The sequence below is a fragment of the Eutrigla gurnardus genome (genome assembly GCF_963514095.1).
Source record: "Eutrigla gurnardus genome assembly, chromosome: 1".
NCBI lineage: Eukaryota > Metazoa > Chordata > Actinopteri > Perciformes > Triglidae > Eutrigla > Eutrigla gurnardus.
The window spans coordinates 3898633-3908632 of NC_139915.1; the positions used below are offsets into that span (position 1 = coordinate 3898633).

Here is a 10000-nt window from a genome sequence, read left to right on the forward strand (position 1 = left end):
TCAAGGAACAGATGGCCGATGTGCAACAGGAGGCATATGTTTCAATGAACACACACACACACACACACACACACACACACACACACTTGTATTCACACAGGGACAGACACACAAACACACGCCTACAACACTCAGTCTCATTCACACACACACACACACACACACACACACACACACACACACACACACACACACACACACACACACACACACACACAGACATACAGACACACACACACACACACACACATGCATGGATGCGCCCCCGCTCAGAGGGAGGGTATTGAACAACCAGCAGCATATGTTCCAGTAGTCAGAGAGCATTCATTCAAGGACAGCCAGAGAGAGGAGGAGGAGGAGGAGGAGGAGGAGGAGGAGGAGGAGGAGGAGGAGGTTGGGGGAGGCGCTGCGGAGAGGAGAGATGGAGCAACGCAAAGGCAAAAGAGCAAGGGAGGGATGGGTGGAGGTGGAAAGAGATGAAGGAGCATAAGAGAAAGGAGGGAGTTGATTGGAGGAGAAGAGGGAGGTGGGACAGAGAGCTCCGACCCACCACTGGAACCAAACACACTTGGTTTCTGAGCTGATGTTGACATGGCGGTGAAGAAAGAGGCCTCACCTTTGTCTTTTGCTGCTCAGTAAAACCTCAAAGCCCAAGGTCGGTGATTTCTGAATGGTAGCTGCTTATTAAATCTTCGATCTACGATCAAATGGAGAGGAACGTTTACAATAACAAATGAATGACAAATTGATATTTACTTGGGGTTGTTTTGAGATTTTATTTTAGGGAAATTCCTGTTTTTCCTGATTATTGGTGCCAATTAATGTAGTTATTCCCAGGAAACTTACAATTAAATCATTAGGAAATGAAAGACCCATAATAAAAGTGTCACATCGCCATGGATACAGCAGCACCATATCAGTCCATCAACAAATTCACATGCAAGGAAACTGCGATGAGCACTAACCTACTACAGCAACATACGGATCAGCTCCTGCAGAGCCTCCTTCTGCAGGAGGCTCCTTCTGCAGGAGGCTCCTTCTACAGAAGGAGGCCCAAGGATGAGTTCATCGGAGATATAACACTTGACTTTAGAGGAGGATTCTGTTTGGACAGACACACACGCACACACACACACACACACACACACACACACACACGCACACACACACACACACACACACACACACACACACACACACACACACACACACACACACACACACACACACACACACACACACACACACACACATATACACACACACACACACACAGACACAGACACACATACACGTACACACAGACATATACACACACACACACACACACAGAGACAGACATATACACACACACACACACACACACAGACATACATATACACACACACACACACACAGACAAACACACACACACACAGACAGACATATACACATATACACACACACAGATATACATGTACACACACACACACACACACACACACACACACACAGACACATACATACACACACACACACACACACACACACAGACACACACACACAGTCTGTGTTTTGGCCCCAGCTAAAGAATGATGTGTATATTTATAGACTGCTGTAAATACAGAAGGTTATATTTGTCACTGAGGCTCGGCGTATTTTTGGACGCCTGTGTAAAGGCGACAGAAACAACAGAATAACAGAGCCTTTTCTGTTGCCAGGACTCTTTCTTTGTGTGTGTGTTTATATATATTTATACACACACAAACGCACACAAACGCACACACACACACAACCAAGAAAACAAAAAGTCTTATTTGCATGTCTCACTACACCACCATGCAGTCCGATCTGTATTCTATTTCTAAATGCGTTTAACAGGTTTTTCCTGTGCAATCTATGGAGATTACCTTGTGTCTAATCAAGAGAAAACACCAATTAGGAGGTTTTGACATAACAACACTTTAATCTAAAGGTGCTTGTTAACTTACTAGAACATATGTTATTCACCATATAATGACAACAATTGCCCTCTATAACGGCTTGTTTGTTGGCAGGTTGCTGTGTGCTAACACTGTTGTGGTTGAAGTAAATTGATGCCTCGTCTCACGTCTTCTCCCAAAATGCTGTAATGGGTTGTTGCTCAGAATCTGAACAAACAAGGAGCACGATCCATCTCACATCACTTGCTGACAAGCAGCATGAAACAAAAAGGACAACTGAAGCTGATGCGTCACTTTAGAATGATTGACCCGGACGCAGACATAATTACATGTCGTTGTTGACCTGACGATAGAATTAAGTCTTCATACTCCAGCGGGCGTGTTAGTGCACTTATACAGACTACATCGGACGTATGCATTTCCAGACAGGAGCACTAAAAATGTGACGGAAAACTCCTTTATTTGCTGTATTTGAATAAGAGATAAAAAAAGAAGAGGATAGAGTGGGGATTCATACATACAGTGTGGAATGAGTGTCCAGTTAACTCCAAACCACGGCCTTTATTCCTCCCGAGGGGGAAATTTGCCAAATTTCATGGCAATGCATCTGCAGTTGTTGATGTTAAGAGTGAAAATCCCAAACGTTAACCTCATGGTGAGATAAGTCAGGGTTTTTTTAGCCATGTCAGTGGGACTTTGACTGATCAGAACACACCATTATACTCCCCAGACTGAGGCTGGAAGGTTTCATGACATCCCAAACACCTTTTGACCATGCTTTACCTTTCCAGAGGTAAATGTGTGGAGTCATGAAGTGTGCCTCTGCCTTCAAAGCGCCACTTTGCTTCTGGGGAAGTTTGTTGAAGTGGTTTGCAGATCCATTTAGGTGCCACCCGTTGGGGCCACAACTGGACACCGCAAGGGCTTAAAATCAAATCCCCTTCGGGCCAGCTGGGATACACAACTGGGTGCCTAGTTTGATGTCTTTGGCAGGAAGAAAGCCTCAAGAGGGTTCAGATAAGACAATGACAAATTAGAGCAGTTGGATGAATGAGCCACCGGGGAGGAAAGTGGCCTCGTCAATTCCAGGGAGGAGGCCTTGAAAGAGGGTTTGACTGTTTGTCTCCTTGCTGCTGGAGGGACCACGCCCAGACCTCCACCACACACATGCAGGAAGCTGATCTGTCAGGCAGCCAACAGGGTTTCCTGTGGTCGAGGCAAGACTACCAACTCAAATTGCTTCTGTTCTTAACTCTTCTGTGTTACCCTTTGCTCTCCTCTAAATCCACCTCCTCTCTTCTCCCTTCTCTATTATTATTCTTCCCCCTCTCCATCGCCCACTCCTCTCGTGCATTTCCTCCACTTCTCATCTTCCTCGGTTCCATTTTCTCAATGTTTACTTCTCATCTCTTCATTTCCGCATTTGCCTTTCCCCCCCCCGCTCTTCCTCTCTTTTTAACCTTCCATTGCTCCCTTCCCCTTCACCACAGAAAACATCCGTCCTCCTGTTATTGTTTTATGTAGAAAGGGGCAACTGGACCGGAGTCATGCATGTGTGTTGCGTGCCCCACCCTTGTCGCCCCTCCTCATAAGACACCCACACCCACTCCACCCACCACAGTTACAAATCTAAAAACAGACACACTGTTGTTGTTTCTTCTGCTGCCTCTGGACTGAGAGCAAAGACGGGGAGTGGACACTTTGGTCACATCCCCCTTAGAAAACTAATCATCAATGAGAGGTTCAACTCCCCAGCAGCCACTTTCACACATGCACTGAACTCATTCCTGTATCTGGTCTGTCATTGAAATACACGGGAATACAATGATGTTAAACCTCAGATCTGTCACACCAAACAAAGTATCCCCATCGCTGGATCAACACTCGGATTTCCCCCTCATCTTTTTCCCTTTGTTGAGAAATTCCCTCACATTTCTTTAGCGCTTATAGGCAAACACACACTAAAGCACTCAGGCTGTGGAACTTTCTCTGCATCCTTTTCCTCTCTGGTGAGTTTACGACATTCACGGTGCTACAGGAAGTCAGTCTGTCAGCCCGACTGTAAAGGCTATACATTCATCATCAACCCAACACACACACACACACACACACACACACACACACACACACACACACACACACACACACACACACACACACACACACACACACACACACACACACACACACACACACACACACACACACACACACACACACACACACACACACACACACACACACACCGTCCGAGGGTGTGAAATCATTGTGACCAGTGGTTAAAATGAGCACTGACATCAGGTCAGGTTCACCACAATGCAGTGATGTTTCAAATGCGTCGTGCTGTGCAATTTTCAAGGCAACACGTATCGGTCACGTTTACTTGACTCGAGTCATGAATCCCGATTTTTTTAAGATCGAAGTTTAATTGTTGTTGTTCAAAGGGATGTGCTGGCCTCAAGAGGAAAATGTTCCACTCCCCGAGACAAAATCGTTTCAAATATAAACCTCTTTCTCTAAGAGTATCCATTACAGATGACTCACATTCTTCTGTGTGCGCAAAAAAAAGCAGACGTCAAGTCGCCACGCTTTTGTTTCTGACGTGTCACAAACAGCTCTCGGTATTAGTGTACAGAGGTGCATAAATCTCTAGCACTGATGCCCTATTCCAGCCGACATTTGATACCAGCATTACTGTTTCTCTACTTGAAACCACTCCTTTAATGGGATGATGCCACTGGACACACACACAGCTTTTAGGGATCTTTGTTCTTTTATTGTCCAAAATAAACGGTAAAACAAGGCTTGAAGATCAACCATTAATCCTCTTCTCAGTGCTCGTTTGAAGTGGCTCGTGTGTTGGTTTGGTGAGTGCTGATGCGTACTGTTCATTTTGTGTCACAGTGAGACAGGTAAGTTGCCTTAAGATAAAAGGAGAGGCTTTCAAATCATTTACTTACAAAGTGTGTTTACGGGATTATTTCAAGATGCTTTGAAAGAGAAATTCGGGTTAAACTGGAAAATGAAATGATAATTCCTAATCCCTTCATTCTGCCTCCGCTTAATCCCCGTTTATCTACCTTCTGCATCCTTTAGGCAAACATTCCTGACGGGTAATTCACTATTCAGTGTGTTCAGAGAAATTTGATTCTTTCACTTCTTTCATCATGTCTTTCCCATCCTCTTAACTCCTGAAATCCGCCCCTCTAATCCTCTTCTCCCCTCTCTGCTTTGGGTCGAGTTATGTTCCCGGTGCAGGAGGCTGCGACCATCTGAGGGAGAGGAGAGGAGAGGAGAGGATGAAACACCACATTCTAGGGAAGATAAGGAAAGGCGGAACATTAGAGGAGAAGAGAAGTGTTACCTCGGAGCCAGCCGGCATCTCCCCCTGTGGTACGATCGACCTCTGGACTGTTTTGGAGGACGGCTTACGTTCTGGGTTCCTCCATCATAGCAGTGAGGATGAGAATGAAGCTTGGAACGGCCTCCTCCCTGCCATGGTGTCTCACTGCTGTCACTCGGGTCTCCTCTCTCCCTCCATCCTCCTCCATGCCGATGGCCTCCTGTCGTCTCTCCTCTCTCTCTCCAGCTCTCACCGACTCCTGGAGGCCCACCAGAACGTGAATGTGTATATTTAAAAGGACAGAAAAACGTTGAACTATGTTATGCTCCAGTTAAAGGTGTGACCTTTTTCTGCAACTGGCCACTGTGATTAAAAAGCACCCTGATGAAACAGTCACCTGAGTTACTGCATGTTAAACGTTTAATATCTGCTCTAATTTCTTATTTAGTCTTTATATTGTATTACATCTATTTGACGGCAGCAGAGACCAGAATAAACTAGTTTGAATTCATGGTCTGTTGCTCTACTTTTGGTTACAAAATCCATTAAAAAAAAACAGAAAAAGTTCTCCTCCTGTTTGGCTCCCATTAAAATCCTCCCTCACACTCAGAAAACACTTCACATACTCTTTCCTGAAGGAACCCTGACAGATGTGGCAGATTTTAAGCCAATTACAAAGTGCTTGAAATAAAGCACCGAGCCTAACTTTAGCTGCAGCCAGATAGGCCAAATCAGACCGCCATCCTACATCAACTCACTCTCTGAATGTGAAAGCAGAGGAGAAAAGCACACGAGTAAATTTGGTCTACGGCGACATGGTTGGAATGGATCCATCTCGGCGTGGCTGTGCCTGCATGCCATAGACTACCACTGTTGATACTAATGCTTCTGTTAATAATACCATGCTACTATACTACTAACAACACCAAATGTTGGAACCCAAGGGCCTGGGCTGCACCAGATTTCTGCCTAAAAGCCTATTAAGGCAGTTTTTTCTCACCACTCTCGCTGTAACGCTTGGCCCTGGCTGATGTTGGGACTTTGAAATTGTATTGACTCTTGAAATTGAGTGTCCTGAAGTGACTTCTGTTGTGATATGATACTATAAATAAAATTGTATTGAATGGAATTAAACATGTTAGTCAGGTAACAAGCACCAAAGCTGTTTCTGCACGTTGTTTCTCTGCTTGAGATTCAGACTAAAACCAAACAGAGAGAAATAAGATAAGACACATAGTTTAGAGAGAATACGTTCTTCCTGTTTCAGAAGAGAGTAAAATAAAAAATTAGCACTATCAGAGGCCAGACTGGGGACAAATCACACCCAGCCAAAGTAAAGTACACTCTTCAAATGGGAGCCAAGGTGAAATAAACGGGAGAGATGTGGGAGAGCCGTTACACTGGATTCACTGTTGGAGTGTAATTGTAAGGGCAGAGGAGATATTTGCTGAGGAGACTAAACATCAGGCCTGATTCCAAACAAAAACCAAACCGGGCCCTCAACGATACCACATAGCGCCACCACTACTCTCACGCACACACACTCTCTGTCTCACACACACACACACACACACAGACACACACACACACACAGGCTCTCCATATCCCCACAGCTCTGTAGTAATGATTGGTGTCTGCGTCTGGCAGGATTGAAACACTGAGGTATAAAGAGTGTATAGCCTTCCATCTATAAACCAGAAGCATCCCCATGAGACCCACAAGGGTTAACTTGGGCAAAACGCAGACAGTTCGGCGCAATTCAGAGACCCCGCTCCAGCACGGCATGCAGGGAAATGGTCGCAAAAAGGTTTCTAAGTCACAGAGTTGAACAGAAACTACGGGTTCACATTTCATGAGCTGCTGCTGAGTCGTCTTCTGAGATTGACCACCGAGCAGGATGAGTCTCCTACCGACTGGGAGCTCCACCGGGCCTGAAGTCTGCACACTACAGTGAAGAGTATCATATACACACATGCTACATCCAATGCCTTTAAACGGCAGGGGCCTTTTTTTCCATGCAATTAATCAGCGCTCCCACTCACTCACACTCTTCTAGAGATCATTTTCCGGGACGGATTTTCAGTGATGCTCTACCTGGTAAGTCAGACGGGGATCGTCCCATTCACTCATGTGTTCTTCTCTGTGGAAGTCTGATTTCAAAGATATGCAGTCTATGGTGATACCTTTACTATGAAATAATCTCTTGCATGCTTAGAAATTAAACTTCACATACAACTGTAGGGAAGAAAGCAACGTCATGTAATGTCCAAGTTCCAGTACACACCAGATCGACTGCTTCAATTTCTACCTTTCACAATAAAAGCCATAGACATATACACTGCGTAACTGTTCACCAGAGGGAAAGCCATTCACTAAAAGCATTTTCTTGTTCTTTATTTGTCAGACACCTGGCGTGTAGAGGACTTATCACAAAACAAGCATTGGTGTGTAAGAAAATATGTGTATAATTAGACATAAACGCTTCTGGAGTGTGTCAAGATTTGTGACAACAGTGAAATAATGGAAAAGAAACGGAGAGGTTGAAGAGAAAGTAAGAAGAAAAATAATGATGAGGAGTTAGACAGAGGGGGGCGACTATGGGGAAGGGGAGAGACACAAGAGAGGTCTGTAATCACTTAGCCTCGCTGTGTGTCTTAAAATAGAGCTCTCTCGGCATATAAACAGAAACCTACTATTAGTAGTGCACTGACGAGGGAAGTCTCGGATCCAAGGGTGCACGTGTGCATGTGTGTACACGCGCACGGCGGTATGAAGTAGGGCCACAGCACACATGGAGCTCGTTACAGCGTGGCCCTCTGGGTAATGTGGTTCGGTGGGGGGCACCAGAGAACTACAACCACAGATCAACTGTCCGATTAAAATGCTGCTTCTCTGTTTGGCTCCAGGAATATTTTCTCATATGAGCCACAGTGTTTTTCTGGAGGCCCTTTAACTTCTCTACACTTTACACAGTGATTAGAAATAAAGACAAGCTCCACAAAGGAGAAATTAAATACAATACATCCAACTTAACATCACTTTTGTCTTGTTTTTGGGAGGATCACATCAATACAAAGGCTGTGATGAGCCCCGGTCAGATTTTCACCGGGAACATTGTGGTTATATGCTACGCATCTTAACCACTAGGACACCCTCGAAGCAACATAACTTTCTTAATCGGGTCAAAACACCTTTCTTTCTCTTATTCAAAAGACAAAATACTTTTGTTACATGAAACAACGTTCACAGAGTTGAGAAAAGAAGGAAAAAACATGCATCAAATTGGCAAATTTCAAGACACATTGCGACACTTTGAGCAGCATCACGACCCCTCGTATGTTTTTGATTAAGTCCGTGGGTAACTGTGCCATTTTTAAATATTCTAGATATATACGGCAACATCTTTAAAGACTTTGTTCACCACTTTCATTGCGGATCGCAGTAAAAATATTTAGATTCATGAGTCTAGATTGTTTTAGTGTGAGATGCCTAGTTTTGAGGATATCGGCGTAGATATGTCTGCCTTCTCTCAAATATAATGGCACTATCTAGCACTTGGCGTGTGCTGCACAAAGCAGAAAAAATACATATTATATATATTATATATACACTTATTGTGAGCCGTTTCATTGAGGAACATAAAACTGCTCACAATAAGGTCTGAAAGAAAGTGTTTACTTGCACAAATTTCTGAAAGACGGTTGGCTTTAAATTGGGAGGTTTGTCTATAAACACGGATCAGTCGGTCTTATAGCTCACCTGTGTGTCTGTCACCATATCTGGGTGCTGGTGTGGTTCTTTGACTTTGTTCTGGTGCATTGGGTCTGGGCTGAAAGACTCTGCCACGCTTCCTGCAGATTTCTGTAAGTTTCTCTCTCAGGCAGAGAAACAGAGACAAACAGGAAGACTGGGGAGAGAGAGAGAGAGAGAGAGAGAGAGACAGAGAGAGAGAGAGGCAGACAACAACACACTCAAAATCATTCCGTCCAGACATGGTCAACAAAAAGAATGCAGAAATCATGCAAACAGATGAGCTTGAATTTTTTTTTCTGTGTCTCAACATCTTGCCACAAACAACACACACACACACACACACACACACACACACGCACACACACAAACACACACACACACACACACACACACACACACGCACACTCCCCTTTTGTGTTTCTGTCTCCACTCACATCGCCGTCCAGCAGCACGGGCATCTCTGTGCCGCTATGTGCCAGCAGGTACTTTGAGTGGAACAGCCGCCCGTCGAAGCTGTGCCAAGGCATCAGGGCAGCGCTGGGCAGCGGGCAGCCGCTGGCACAGTTGGCAGCCAGCAGGTGGCTCAGTCCTCGGACATAGAGAGATCCCAGCTGCACCGCGCGACTGGACAGGAACGGCAGCTGACATGGAGGAGGACAAACGTTTGGTTTCACTTTTATCATAAGGCTCAAGACGTTGGGTTATTTGTTCTTTGAAGAATAAGACTGCAGCCAGAGTGGTCATGGCTGGTTTGAGCTGGCAGCGGGTCATACCCAACTTCACAAACAGGTCAAAATAAATTCCTTTAGCTTAAAGTTTCCCAAACCAAACGCTGGCATACTTTTCATCTTATCACATTAATAAAGCGTGTTAAACTTAATTAGGAGAGAAGCTTAACAACTTTAGGTTCAACTATCATCATTTAAACAGTCCTGCTGTAAAGAGACATCTGTTTCTTCAATATGCTGAGTGTCACAACCTG

The 10000-nt window shown here is 44.7% G+C and overlaps 1 protein-coding gene across 1 annotated transcript in view; it reads right to left on the bottom strand.

The window, feature by feature from the left end:
* Window positions 1-4576: 4576 nt before the first annotated feature.
* fam120b (family with sequence similarity 120 member B) overlaps window positions 4577-10000 on the bottom strand; it is a 14877-nt gene continuing 9453 nt past the window's right edge. The window contains exons 12-15 of the mRNA XM_084018018.1: window positions 9453-9659; window positions 9025-9172; window positions 5287-5524; window positions 4577-5194 (exon numbers count right to left, since the gene is read on the bottom strand). Of these exons, the coding sequence (XP_083874144.1) occupies window positions 5164-5194; window positions 5287-5524; window positions 9025-9172; window positions 9453-9659 (624 nt within the window). The 3' untranslated portion in view covers window positions 4577-5163. The remainder of the gene's footprint in view (window positions 5195-5286; window positions 5525-9024; window positions 9173-9452; window positions 9660-10000) is intronic.